General features: G+C 55.8%; 1 protein-coding gene across 6 annotated transcripts; it reads left to right on the forward strand.

Annotated features, from left to right (window-relative positions):
* The first annotated feature begins 730 nt into the window (after positions 1-730).
* Positions 731-14,139, forward strand: CMKLR1 (chemerin chemokine-like receptor 1). 6 transcript variants are annotated; one of them, XM_030025169.2, is made up of 3 exons: positions 731-1,211; positions 9,250-9,376; positions 9,947-14,139. In XM_030025169.2, the coding sequence occupies exons 1-3, from the start codon at positions 1,207-1,209 to the stop codon at positions 11,033-11,035; spliced, it is 1,221 nt and encodes a 406-aa protein (XP_029881029.1). In that variant the 5' UTR covers positions 731-1,206; the 3' UTR covers positions 11,036-14,139. The 6 variants fall into 6 exon arrangements, with proteins under 6 accessions (XP_029881029.1, XP_029881034.1, XP_029881035.1 ...); XM_030025174.2 differs by lacking the exon at positions 731-1,211 and adding an exon at positions 2,711-3,156 and having other exon boundaries at positions 9,882-14,139; XM_030025175.2 differs by lacking the exon at positions 731-1,211 and adding an exon at positions 2,714-3,156.
* The last annotated feature ends 101 nt before the right edge of the window (positions 14,140-14,240 follow it).

Genomic DNA, 14,240 nt, shown 5'->3' on the forward strand with positions numbered 1-14,240 from the left:
GCTGCGTCATGCTGGCAGGAGGGTAAAATGGGGGCATCGTCCCCAAACCTCCTTGTGCTTCCGAGGCGATGCCTTGGCACCCAAACCACAGGGACCCAAACACTGTGCTGGTTCTTATCCTGGCTGGGTTAAACAGCGCGCCTGGGGTGGCTGGGGCTGAGGAACACGGGAGCTACGTGGGGAAGAAAGGGATTTTCTTGGTTCCACATCAAGCGTGGGGTTATCCGAACCTCCTGCTCTGCATGGATGGGGGGTCAGCACTCCCACACCAGGGGCTGCCTTGGAAAACCTCCCAGTCTCCTCCCCATTTGGGGCTGAGGAGCCAGGCTCCCCCCGAACCCCATCCCTGCATCCAGCCTTGCCCGTCCCTCCTGCCTGGGGGAATCTGGTGCCTCTCACAACCCCCCCGGCACCCCCCAAAAAGACTTTTTTTGCATGCGTTAATGGGGCTGGGGGGTGTTGATGGAGCTGCTACCGCAGAGCCCTGCCGTGGGCTGGGGAGCTGGGGCTGGGGGTGCTGCCTGGAAGCAGCTGCTGCATCCTGATGGTAATGAAAGCCATCAGGGAAACCAGCCCCTGAGCAGCAGCGACGGCATTTGGGAGCCAGATTTGACGAAGGGAAGTGACTCAACGTCTTGGAAGGAGTTGGGGGCGGTTTGGGGGGGGGGAGCAGTAGAGGACAGCGGGTGACCCAGGGTGGGGACAGTGCGGTGGGGTGGCTGGCAGCCACCTGCCTCCCTTTGGGCTCCCCAGCTGGGGCCGGCATCACTCCGGAGCCTTCGTTAGCTCTCGTTAGGGCGGTGTGCTCCCAGCTGGGGGGGGACGGGACAGGAAAGGAGGGCCCTTGGGAAGCAGCTTGTTGCTTCCTCGTGCTGGGTCGCGGCAGGATCTGGGCCAGCGTTCCCAGCTCCCGGCGTCACACCCTCTCCCAGCTGTTGCTCGCAGAACATCGTGCTGCCAAGAAACCCCGGCGATGGATGCTGCCGCGACTCCTTCCCCCTCCCCTCGCCCTTAAAACCAGCGGGGATCGGCACTGTGCCTGCGCCTGGCCCCGCTGCACCGGGGTCCGCACGGGGATGAGAGCCCGCTCGTGTCCGGTGAGCCTTCGGCATTGGGGTTGGGCTGAGCAGCTCCTCTTCCTCACCGGGCCCTGGTACCCCAACATCGTCCTTCCCGGCATGGAGCAGTGGGAGAGCGTGGCACCGCATGAGGTATTTGGAAAGGTCACTGGAAGGCTCGAGAGAGGGATACTGGGGGCACTGGGGTGTGTTACTGTGGGAGAGGGCAGGATGGGTCCTGCCGGCAGAGTGATGGGGCAGAGCCGGCCCATGCAACGCGCTCCAGCCAGCACCATGTTTCTCATGGTTTTTATTGCTTTGGGGAGTGAACTGCATTTACCGCTGCTGTGAGGGGACTGCTTCGCCCGGGAACATTGGGGTGCAAAGGGTTTGCATCCCACTGGGGACCTGCCGCACGCCACAAATGCCACAAGCATGGCATACTCTGCAGCGCTGCTGGCACCCAGCACCCTGTGGAGCTGCTGCCCCGTCCCAGGGGTCCCGCAAGCCCCTGGAAGTGGGACACTAGCGTGTTGGTCACGAGCCGCCTGGGTTGGCACACCCCCGCTCGGTGCAGATGTCTGGACTTTTTGCGTCTCTTCTCCTTTCTCCGGGCTGGACCTGCTGATCCGGGTGCATCAAGTTTCCTCCTGATTCAGCTGCGGGCGATGTTGCAACATGGCGTTGTGCAAAGGCGGACATTGGTCTGGGCTCCAATTCCTCTTTTTCAGCTCCTGCAGGAGCTTGGCCACATGCGATGGGGGTTAATGTCCCCACCTGCAAGGGCTATGGTGGTGGGCACAAGCTCCCCAGAGGCATCGCTCCTCACTGGGCATCACCCGCTGTCCCCTGGGTCACAGTTGGGTGGCAGTTTTCCAGTTGCGGTGCCGCCAGCTCTGAGGAAATTCTTCCTTGTGCACGGCTGAAGTTGAGAGCCAGAAAACACACCGATATTGGTGATGGTGAGCAGGTGAGGGCTCTGCCCCAGGCTTGCTGCTGGCTCCCATTGAACGTGATGCTCCCGGCACAGGTGCGCAGTGCCAGATTTTGGTCCAGCCACTGCATGTGCATGTATTTTTTTGTGTGTGTCTCCCTCTGGATGGGCTTCCCTGGCTTGGGGCAGAGGTTTGCGGCTGTCCAGGCTCAGCCCGTGCTGGATCGCCGGATGCACCGTGCATGCCGCGGGCAATTGCCACCTACTTGCAGGCACAGGGCTGAAGCCAGGCTGGCACTTGGCTGCTGCCCCTCTGCTTGGGGTCCCGGTGCAAACCGGGACGGGCCGATTCATCGCCGGGAACTCGCTGCCGGATCCAGATCCACCTCGGCATGGGGGTCGCAGCTGAACAAACAGCTGGGAACAGGCAGGACTGGGTGAGCGTGCCGGAGGGGACAGCATGGTAAGGGGGGGACATGCTTCCCTTCTGCCACGGACCCCAGGGACGGCTTTGGGTTACCCTTCTCCTGCGTGTGCGAGGCCAGGAGCATCCCAGGTGGTGGGGCAGGGACGTGGGGGTCCTGTGGGCCAGCCTGGGGTGAGGTGCCCCATCCCAGATCACAGGGGACTCTTTGGCTATGCTCACCCATCGCCAGGAGCCACAAGACCATGGATTTTTTTGCACCAGCGAGGGATGACCAAAGCCTACCCGAGGGGTCCTGCGGGACTCATGAGCCGGCTGCGGGCAGCTCAGGGGCCGTGGTGGATGGGGCACAGCACTGAGGGCAGCCGGCTGCCCCGTTCCCTCTCTGTGTCCAGCTGAACCGTGCAAGAAAGCGCCTCTACCCAAAGTCCCCCACATCCTGCTGCCGAGATCGCTTCCCCCTTCCCAGGCACTGCACGTCCCCGCGCTGAGCCCGGCAGCTGGTTTATGCCACCGGCTGCAGTTTTGGTTTTTTTTTCTCGTCCTTCCATCGGCAATACGTGGGTGTCCTTCTTGGGGGGAGAAAGCTCAGCAATATCCACGGCATCCTCCGCTCAGATGCCAAAACGACATAACCCCAGGGTCATTTGCATGCCAGCCCTAAGGAGGTTATAGAAGAAGCAGAGATGTGTAATCCAGCCTCCGTGTGCTCAAAACCCCTGGGGATTTATCAAGCTCAGGTAAATACCTCTGCGTTTATATACATATGAGTTTATTTTTATATATATTTGGGAGGGAGGATTTGGCTGCAGCTGGCTGGAAATCATTGCTTTGCTCAAGGGATTTGCAACCAGTTGAGGTTTTTTGCTCCCCTGTTATTATAAAGTAGGTTTGGGTTTTGGCACGGCATAGGATGGCGGGCGGCGGTGACCTCTGGGGTCCCAACACGTGCTGCGTGTTGGGACCCCAGAGGTCACCGCCACCTGCCGTCCTATGCCCAAACCCCTATTTTTTCTAATTTTCCATAAATTCCCCAGCTCTTTTGGAGATGGGGTTTGCAGCCTGCGGTGATGGGAGCGCCTGCAGTGGCTTTGCAATGTGGGAAAGCTGCAGGGAAAGGAAAGGAACTGGGTGTGAATTTGGGGGGGTGGGAAGGGGGAATGTCCTTATAGCACGGCAGTGTCACCTCGGTGAGGACAAGGAGAACAGGGGGCTTTTCTTTGCTGTACTGATCAGCATGCAGCTGGGAGCGTGGCACGCAGCTGCAAGCCGGAGGCTGGAGGATGCTCTTGTAGATCCGGGGTGACTTTCTCACTTGGTGGGGGTTGAGCTCTGCCGGACCCAACCGTCCCCCATCCCTGGCACGGTCACATCCGTCCCTCCGGCAGCAGGAGGGACAGACCTATTTCCTTTTTCTTGGTTTCCTTCCTCTTCGTACCCTCAAAATCCTGAGCAGTTGAGAGCAGCCAGAGCAGCCCCGCAGGTGGTATGCGAGCTGCTGCCTTTTGCCTCTACACAGTGTCCCCAAGATGTGTGCTGGCTTTGTCCCCAAGCTGCTGTGCTAAAGCCCGGGCCATAGTTAGGGACATCCTCGCTGGGCTGAGGCAGGTTCTGGAGCCCTAAATGGTTTGAAAATCCCCTGGGATTGCTGCGTTTCATGCCCTACCCTACCTGCCTGGGCTGGTGCGATGCAGCGGGGAGGATGCTCACAAAAAGGGAGTTTTATTGGCCTTTTTATTGCCTGCAAAGTGCCAGGAGAGCCTAGGATTAATAGCAAACTATATATAAAAAAAAAAAGAGAGAAGAGGAGATGAAAGAACTTTTATTATCTTGGAAGCAGCTCGAGTCATCTTAAGCAGCACAGAAACACAAACTGTCCTTTTTAAAGAAAATCTTTGCCTGTGTAGGTACAAACGCCCAAGATTTTCCCCTTTAATACTCAACCATTCACAAGAACAGAAAGGACGGGGAGCAAAGGGCCGGGCTCTTACTAACGGGGTGGTTCTGGGCAACCCGGGCACTTTGTGCCAGGGAAGGACAGGTTCCTTTGCCCGGCTCCTGCTGGAGTTTCACCCTGGGAAGACCCTTGCATGACCTGCATTTTGAGGTTAAGCACCAGTTTCTGGCTGGATTGGGGCATGCTCGCCATCGGGGTGACCCCGCACCATGGCTGGGGGCAGCTCATGGAGACCCATCCTATCCCGACCCGTCCTGTCCTGCGCAGCCTGGCCAGCTCTGCCCAGATAAACACTGACTCATGCTGTTATTCTGTCCCACCCTGGGCATAGCCAGCTTTTTTAAGGCTGCCTTTTCCAGCTATTCCTTTTTTTTCCCATTCACATGGGCGGGGGACAAAGCCTTAGCCGCTATGCGGGGAGCAGCCAGGGGTGCCGAAGGCTGCCAGGAATGGGGGTCCCGATGGAGCAAGGAGGCTCTGCGGCGGTGAAGCAGGGATGCGTCCGAGTGCCATGGATGCAGGTAGGGCTCAGGCTTCCTGTCCGTCCTGCAGGCAGCCTTGGGGCAGAGCTCGGTGCCTCAGTTTCCCCTGTGGGGACTGGCATTGCCTTGGGGGTCTGCTGCTGCTGGTGACTTGGAGGAGCGTTGGGGGAGCTGCCAGCCTGAATCCTCGCTGGCAGGAGCCCGTGTGCTCGGCGTCAGGGTGTTGTGGATGCTCAGCATGCTGCTGCCTCTCCTGTGGCATCCTGCATCCCTGTCCCCTTCCCAGTCCCCTTCTCAGCCAGCTGGAGCTGGACAGAGTGTTCAGGGACGGGTAGCAGGGCTGGGACCGTGGCCAAGGAGCAGCTTTTGGGCAGGCCAGGGCTCAGGGTTTTGCAGTGGCGTGGTCTAAGCTCCCTTTTGATGGGCATGTGGCTGGTGGCCGATTTACCCTGAGGCTCCATCCCTGGGCACTCTTGTGGGGACCAGGATGCTGTGCAGCATCTCTCCCTGCAGCAGCTGTTGCCATGGCAATTGCTGGCTAAAATAAGGGGAAATTGGTACGCAGAGCTGCTTTCCCATGCCTTTTTTTTTCTTACCCCCCCCCCCGCCAAGCGCTGGCAATCCCCCACGTGGGACTGGACACTGCATCCCAGCAGGGACGTCCCTCCCACTTAACCCCAGGTTGGAAAAATGTGGGTGCCAGAGGGATGGATGGGGTGGCCTCAGGTGCCAGCTTAGGATGGGGCATGCATCCGTATTCCCTAGGGCATGCTCCCACTGACAGCAACAAGAGCTCGCTGTGCTCAGGATCCAGCCTGAGTATCCTCAGGATCCACCCAGTCCAGGGTGGGACTCGAGCTCAACCGGAGCAATAAGCCCCCATGGGACTAGGACCAGCGTCTGCCATGGGGCTGGGGGGGAAATCCAAGGCTGTGACAGGGCTCAGAGGGGACCAGTGCCAACAGGTCAAGGGGGACATCAAGATGCTGCTTCGCCCCGTGCCCTTCTCAAAGCTCTTCAGATGAACAGCCATGTGTTTCCCCCAAAACATCTGCCTGCAATTGCCATCTCTCACGGAGCAGGGCTCTGCCGGGGCTGCCTGCCTCCCACGCACGCCGGAGGAAGCGGGTTTGAGTTTGGGGTGCGCATGGGACCTCGGAAACCACTGCTGGGAAGGAGGGGAAATGCTCAAATGCAAAAAAGGAAGAGCAGCTGCCTGGGGGCGGCAGCAGCTGTGCAGGCAGCGGTGCAGGCAGGGGCACAGAGCACAGGAGCTGGCAGTGGTGAGCAGAGACCACCCTGGTCATCCGCCTGCTTCCCAGGGGAGTTTCTCTGTCCTGCCCCTGGGTGTCCCTTGCACCCTTAGCACCCCGCGGGTGCTGTGGCGGGACAAGCACTAACCCAAGGGCACCTCCAGTTTCCCCAGTGCTGGGGGAGTGCTTGTGGGAACCCCTGCAGAGGCACACGTTGGTCCCAGCCCGGTTTCATAGCATCATGCGGGTAAAAGCACAATGCACTTCGACAGCTCAGGCAGGATCTTGTGTGCTTAAAAGCTGGTCTGCTTATTTTATTTGATTTTATTTCATTCCCCCACCACCACCTGTATCAGTACCTCTAGTAAAAGCATTGCCCACAGGCATCAGGGGGAGGCAAAAGGCAGTGCTGGCAGCCTGCCTGTCTCTATAAACGCCTGATACAGGCAGCTGAGAGCTTGGGCAGCACCCGTGCCCGGGTGGCACCCGCTGCTGGGGTGGCTGAGCATCCCCTGCCCTCCTTGGGCATGGCTGCATCCCCGGCGTGCAGATCCGGCCAAACTCCCCCCATTTCCCCATAGCCCCGGTCACATCCGACCCCCGCCTGTCTGGGCTGGCCACAGAAGAGCTTTCGCCCAGAAAAGCTGGATTTGAACATTTTCTGCTGTTCTCTCTGTTTCCTGTTGCCTTCCCAAGAACAACATCCCTGACCTCATCCTCCCCCAGTGAGCACTGGGATGCTGCCGATGTGCGAGCCGCCCGTTGGGAATCCCACCCCAGCGCCCACGGGCCAGACTCAGCCTTCCCCGGGTACCAAGACAAATACAGCTGCAGGAATGACGGGGCTGTCGGTGGCTGGCTGCACTAAAAGGTTATTTTGGGTAGATCTTGTGCTCATTTTTGTTGAGGTAGGAGGACAGAGATGAATAGACCGAATGGAGCGCAAAGTGGTTTTGGCTCGAGCCAGGTATTTTCAACCCAGAGAGGAACATTGAAACACGGTTATGATTATTATGTGGCGCTTTTTTTTTTCCCCCAAAACTTTGGGGTTTTTTGCAGTGAGAAATGGGGAGGTTTCACACAGCCACCCCTCAGAGTCTCTGTTTTTGGGAGGGTTTTGGGGATGCAGGTGGGAATTTGCTGGATGATTTTCCAGTGGATCTGGGCTCCAGCTCCTGGTGCCCATCTCACCCCTGGTGCCCAGAGCCATCCTGGGAGGTTCACGGCAGGTTCAGCAGCTGCCTGTCTGCTGCCTTGGGGTTTGTGATAGCTCCGCATGGGCCCTGGAAACAAACCCATCATCTGCCAAACCCCATGGGGAAATAGAACCCTGCTGCTCCCGTTGCTCTCCAGCCATCCTCACCCCCTCATTCCAAGCGAGGACCGGGGCCACCCCGCTGCCCAACCTGGCAGAGGTCTGGGGGGGTTCTTTTACATCACCTGCCTTGTCTGTCTGTCTTGAGAAGGGCAAATGTTAAAACCAAAAAAAAAAAAAAGAAAGTGAAGGGAGGATGACAGCAAAATAAACAGACAATTCAAATAAATAATCCATTAAATACAGCTTTGAAATGTCAAGCTGAATGTCATTGCACTCACTGGGCTCAGTGATTAAAAAATAATAATAAAGAGGAGATTTTACATTAAAAATATAGAAGTGGGCACAATTGGAAAGGAGCCTGTAAAGCTGCAGGAATCCCTCCTGCCCGCCCTGGGTGCTGTAATGAACCCAGGGTCTGGCTGACCTCGTGGTGATGAGGGGCAGTGGTCCATCCCTGGGGGTCCCTCACTCACCCCATGGGTCACACCAGGGTGGAAATGGCAGGTGGGTGGCATTTCTTGGGGGTTTCTCCTCAGTGGCAGAGCAAGTTCCAGGAGCTTTGGGGCTCCCTGGCCAAGGGTAGTGGGGTGGGATGGGATGGGATGTGGTGGGATGGGATGCAGTGGGGTAGGGTGGGATGGACATGGGGCTCTGGGCTCCTCCACCTTTCTGCGGCTTTGCCTTTGGAAAGGTGATGACATGAAAACTGCTGGTCCGTAAAGGCAGCGGTCAGGATGGCTCATTACCCAGGAACATTAACAGTCAGCGCTATAAGAGCAAGTTCTGCTGATACTGTTACTGCCACCGGATCATCAACTTTAATTCATGCTTTTGACGATCAAGGTTTTGCCGGGGCAAGGCCTCCTTCCAGCTCAAACTAATTCACAAGCTTTGCGCTAAAACCTTATTTATTCTGGCTGCTTATCATCTCCTGGAGCTCGGCAAGGGGGGAGGCGATGGGGCTGTGATTTAAGCCCCCGGCCGGGGACTTTGCAGCAATGGGAGCAGCAGCAATTGCAGGAAGGAACCAGAGGAAAAGCCCAGGGACAAACAATAGGTTTCAACACAAACACTATGGGGATTTCAAAGCAGGGGGACCTTGGAGCTGAAACGCCTGAAGACAGGAGAGTCCAGCCTGGATGGGCAGAACTACATCCTTCCCGCAGGGACAAGGTTGGGTGCGATGTCCCATGCCGGGGTTCACATAGATCTCGCCCCTCTTGCCACGGCTCGCTCCAACGTGCTCACACTTTGCTAATTGGCTTGGGTGGCTCTTGCCTTTAACCCACTGTGACTGTTCATGGGCAGTGGTTGAACCCATTTAACACAGGGCTTTAAGTGGCTGGTGGAGACCAGCTTCTGATTATAGGAAATGACGCTGTTAGTTATCACAATGAACATTTTAAAACACGCAGGGCACTGATTTAATCAGAGAAATAACTGTATGAGAGTCCAGGCACCTCACGCATATTTATGGCTTTAATTGTTTATAACAACATTGCCGTGGGCTTGATTGTAGGGTTCTTTGCATCTACCTACTGATGCTGGCTCGCGGCAGGTGCTTGTACCGAGTGTACATTACAGGATTTCTGGACTGGGTTATCCCAAAAACTGCTGGGATCGTGACAGGACCCCAACTTCACCAGATTTGTGGCGGGGGTGTCCCCAGGCCAGCACAGCCCCCTCAAGGCGTGGGGCAGCACCAGCCTGCCAGGGAGGCTGCACAGGGTTAAATCACAGCAGCGGCTGAGTCTCTGTTTCCTCCCTTAACCCCACATCCGAGGGTGAAAGGCCTTTGTTTGATCTCAGCTTTAATATTATAGCTCCGTCCCTAGACCTGCGTGGAGGGACCTGCCTTTGTGCCGTGGGACGCTGAACCGCCACCTCTCCCCCCATCCTGCCGGGCATCCAGCTGCGCCGGGAGCACGGCCGCCGCGCCGGAGAGGAGAGGTGAGACGGTGTAATGCCACTTTCACCAGGCCAGGTGCCTGGCATCGGTGGGGTATGTGGTGAGCTGCATGCTGGATTTTTAGTCCAATTTGCTGGGTGCTCAGGAATAAAAAAGAGAAGAGCCATAATATTTTGCAGATTGGAAGGTCTCAAAGCTGTTAATGAGCTGTTAATAAGCATCATCCTAGTTTTTCCCCTGGAAGTAGGCGTGTAAAAGACATTTTTTGCAGGATGAGGCTACAGCCACATCCTGGTGGAGATGAGGGACTGAATCACGTCCTGTGGCTCAGGGAGCTGATCTCTCTTGGTCGGGGGGTGAAAATCCAGGGAGGAACCACAGGAGCATCTTCCTCTGGGGCCAGCGGCGGTGTCCCCATGGGATCCCCCGTACCTGTGTGCTCCGTCCCCTCTCTCCATGGCCCCTCATGCCCATGCATGTTGCAGGGCTGGCATCCCTCCGGCAGGCTGTGCTTGCTGTGATTAACACCATGTGTTTGCTCAGCAGAAACACACAGAGAAACATCACCGGCCAGAGAGCCCGGGACTGACCAGGCTGTAGTTTGTTTACAGACAATGGCGCTTTCCAATTTGTCCAATTACTTGGATGATGTTGATAACTACAGCGACTACCCAGATTACACCTATGAGGAGACCAGCAGCGTGTGGACAGACCCGTCCTACGACCCGAAAGACATTGCGAGGATCCTCTCTGTTGTCATCTACAGCGTGTCCTGTGTGTTGGGCATCCTGGGGAATGGCCTTGTCATCGCAATCATAACTCTGAAGATGAAGAAGTCAGTCAATGCCATCTGGTTCCTCAACCTGGCTGTCGCCGACTTCCTCTTCAACATCTTCCTGCCCATAAACATTGCTTACACGGCTATGCGGTACAACTGGATCTTTGGGACAGTCATGTGCAAGTTGAACTCCTTCCTCCTCATCCTCAACATGTACACCAGTGTCCTTCTGCTCACCACCATCAGCTTCGATCGCTATGTGTCAGTGGTTTTTCCTGTCTGGTCTCAAAACCATCGGTCGACCAACCTAGCATATTTAGTTTGCTTCATTATCTGGACCGTTGGCATCATTATGAGCTGCCCATCTCTTGTCTTCCGAGACACAGCACAAGCCCGCAACTCCGTGATTTGTTTTAGCAACTTCTCCCTCTCCAGGAATAAGTCTTACCAAGCCCTGGCATTAATGAGGCACCGAACGGTGAACATCACCAGGTTCCTCGCTGGATACATCCTTCCCATAACCATCATCACTTTCTGCTACATTGCCATTGTCTTCAACTTGCGTCGAAACCGCCTTGCCAAGTCCAAAAAGCCTTTCAAGATCATCATCACCATTATAGTTACCTTCTTCCTTTGCTGGAGTCCCTACCACCTGCTGAACCTCCTAGAAACAGAGCCCGACATGATCCCACGCTCCGTGTTTGAGATCAGCATCCCCATAACCACTGCACTTGCTGCCTCCAACAGCTGCATGAACCCTGTCCTCTATGTCTTCATGGGCCAGGATTTTAAGAAGTTTAAGGTCACCATCCTTTCCAGACTGGTGAACGCCCTCAGTGAGGAGACAGGCCACTCCAGCATCGTTCACAGGAGCTTCTCCAAGATGTCTTCAATGACTGAGAAGGAGATGACAGTCCTCTAAACTCAACCTGAATGCCTGCGGGAGGGCCACAGTCCTCCGGTGTTGCCCATGCCCATCACTATGATGGTGGCCACCCTTGCAGTGGCCCCTGGTGTGGGACGAGCATAGTCCAACACTATCCTATAGCGTATTCTTTGACTTGTCTTGCTGCCTGGGGGCTGGCAGGTGTTGGAGAACACGGCTCTGTGCACGTGGAGAACATACAACCGCCCTTAATCTTTCTTTGCGGTTGCAAAGATGATTGCATTGAACTATTTAAGAAAATATTTCAGGGCATTCCTGTCTAATCTATGCATTGCCTGGCCTGACAAGGCCATTCCTGCCATTTCCAGAGACATCGTTATGGGGAGATTGGGTGAAGGATGTGTCTGGGAAGGCACCTCCACTGCCAGGCTCCCAAGATGGGTGGCTGAGTGGGCACGCGCCGTGGATGATACCTGCTATGACAAAACTGGTGATGCTCTTCCTATGTCCTATGTATGCATATAGCTACTCATGTTAAAGTCCTAAAGTATATTGGTACTAGCACAATATGTTTTTAACTGTTGTGAGCACTTTGTACCCAGAGAGGCCCAGGGAATTGTCTTCATAAGAGGGGTTTGAATATCCCAACCTCAATGAAGCTTGAAGTCTCGCATGTCTTCTAAGTGATCCAGACCCAGGGCCACCTGCCAGGGTGGGGATTGGACTCGTGCATGGGGTCACTGACATGGAAAACTGGGAGAAAAAAGAGGGAAAGATTCATTTGAAGTGTCTTTTGAACAAACCCCACTTTGATGGGCACGTTTCATGTGGTATATTTTGCAGAGCGATTTGATGCTTGGGGCCGTCAGTCCCAGCAGCTCCTTGCAAAGTGCCTGGGTGGCACTGGGGACCAGGTCCGTGGGCTGGGCACTGCAGTGCTGGGGGAGGACCTGCTGTCCCCTCCTGGATCCAGGTGGACCCGAGGACTGGCTCCATTGATGGCTGCTCCCTGGTGTGATCAGTCGGTCCTATGGGAAGATTTTGTCTCTTCCCGACCAGGCAGCAAGCCCATCACTGGTGGGAGACTCTGCCAACGCACACAAATCTCTGCAGTGAAGGATGAGCCAAGCTACCATCTCTATCCAATTTCATGCACAGTTAATTTGGGAGTTCCTTCACCGTTTGGGCTTCTTGACTATGACACCAGTGTCACGCTTATTTATGTGTTGGTTTCTCCGTGTCACCCATAGCCTCTCACTCCTAGGAAAGCAAGGAACAACCGAGTCCTCCACCTGTGCCGGGAGCCGGAGCAGAGCTGATCCCTGGAGCTGGGTTCAGGCAGTCCCCACTGGCACCAGGGACATTTCAGAGGGTCCCTGGGGCTCCCAGCCCATGCGATGCCCAGGGCAGTTTTGTGCAGGAGCTGGCACACTGGCAATTGAGAGTCTGCTCACAGGTGCCCGCAAAGGCTGAGATATTTATTTATGGCTTTTTTTTAAAAGACAAAAAACAGAAAAAAAAGTGCAGAGGCAGCTCCCAGGAAAAGGCACAGAGCTATTTACAGGCTCCTGTCAGCAGCAGATCATGCTAGACACAGATATAAACCAAATCACAAAGCCCCAGTAATTGAGCTGCAGCCCTGAGCTGTGGGAACGCTGCAGATAATAGCGGACGCTACGGTGGGAGCTGGATTTCAGACAGATTATCAGGCATCCCCTCTGCCCCCCGCACTGTCTGGCTGATCTACCTTGATCTGCATAACCTCGTTAGAGTGGCATGGTGGGGAGAGAGGGGAGCACCTGCACCCCATGGTGCTGTCAGCATGCTCCTCTCCCATTACATGGGAGCAGAAGGATGAGGTGCTGCCTGCAGCATCCCTGCCCAGCGCTGCCAGCCCCTGGCACTGCCTGCATCTCCCCTGGGATAGGGATGCTGATGGATCTGGTGCGTTTGGCTGCAGTTTTGGTGCTGTCGGATGGTGTGTGCTGGGGCATATTTGTCCCCCACACTGGGGCAGGGAGGTGCCCATCCTTGCTAGGGTTGCAGGAGATACTGCAGATCCGGTCTGCTAAAAGTGGGGTGCAGAGGGGTGGGGGATTTATCCTGAAAATAAAGCGTGTCCAGCCTGAACCCAGAAGGGGAACACAGCAGAGAGATGGGGATTATAAGGGAAATTAATGGCAGATTGGTGACTGCCACCTGTTGGGTGCTGCTCTCAATAACACAGGGTCCTGGGCACTCAGCACCCAGATGCAGGTGTCTTTGCATCTCCTCGGGGCTGGGAACCGGCAGGCTGAGCAGCACCGGCTGCTTGCCCGGGGAGCAATGCCCTGTCCCTGGGCTGCACCATGTGCCATGGCCAAGCCTGGGGCTTCTCCCTGTGCTGAGCTGCCTGCAGGGACCATCCACAAGTTTTTTTTCCCCACAAAACCTGTGCACAGTCCATAGCCTTGGAAGATGCTGTGACCGAGGAGGCTGCAGGGGAAGAAGGCTTTGGCTGTGGGAGGAGGCTCCCCTTGCTCTTGCTACACAGTATTTAATTACCTGCTGAAAGATCGCAGGGTTCCTGTTAGCAGTCAGATAGGACAGATAGGGCAGACAGACAGACAGCTGCTCGGAGAGGTGAGGGGGACAGGCAGAACTAGCAGAGGCAGAGCAGGAACCCAGGATCTGTTTGGGGGACAGGGGGAACGGGGTGCACCCCGGAGCCAGCAGCCACTGATGCTGTTTGGGCTCGGGGTTTGGGGCAGCTGAAGAAGTGGGGCAAGAAGCAGCTGGTGCTGCTGGGACAGGACCCCAGGACGGGTTTGTGGACAGAGTGGGTCAACATGCATGGGACAGGGGGGGAGCTGGGCAGCCTGTGTCCCCCCCAGGACCCAGCGCCATACTGTTGCCCCTCGGTCTGGCAATGTGATGCTCCCAGGCCATGCTGGAGTGGGGATGCTCCTCACTAATTTTTGTGGCTGGATTTTGCAAGCCCATCTATTATTACTGCAAACAGCTTTCCAAAAAAAAAGTGATGACTTGGTACATAACCTTGGGTTAAATCATCATTATAATGACAGCTTGGGAAACCTAATATTTGAGTTTGTCCTTGTAGCTGTTTGCCTATTTAATAAAAAACCTGTTTTACATACAAATACCCCCGCTATATGCTCAAGCTCGTCACATGGAGCGGGAAGGATCCCAGGACTTTTCAGCAAGCAGTCGCTTCCTAGTGTATATTCCTGATCCCCAGCAT

Source organism: Aquila chrysaetos, chromosome 9, assembly GCF_900496995.4.
Source record: "Aquila chrysaetos chrysaetos chromosome 9, bAquChr1.4, whole genome shotgun sequence".
Lineage (NCBI taxonomy): Eukaryota > Metazoa > Chordata > Aves > Accipitriformes > Accipitridae > Aquila > Aquila chrysaetos.

Excerpts from the sequence above, each read along its gene's own strand:
- CMKLR1 (XM_030025169.2), top strand. Across the intron at positions 9,377-9,946 it reads CGCCGCGCCGGAGAGGAGAG|ACAATGGCGCTTTCCAATTT; the intron begins GTGAGACGGTGT and ends GTTTGTTTACAG.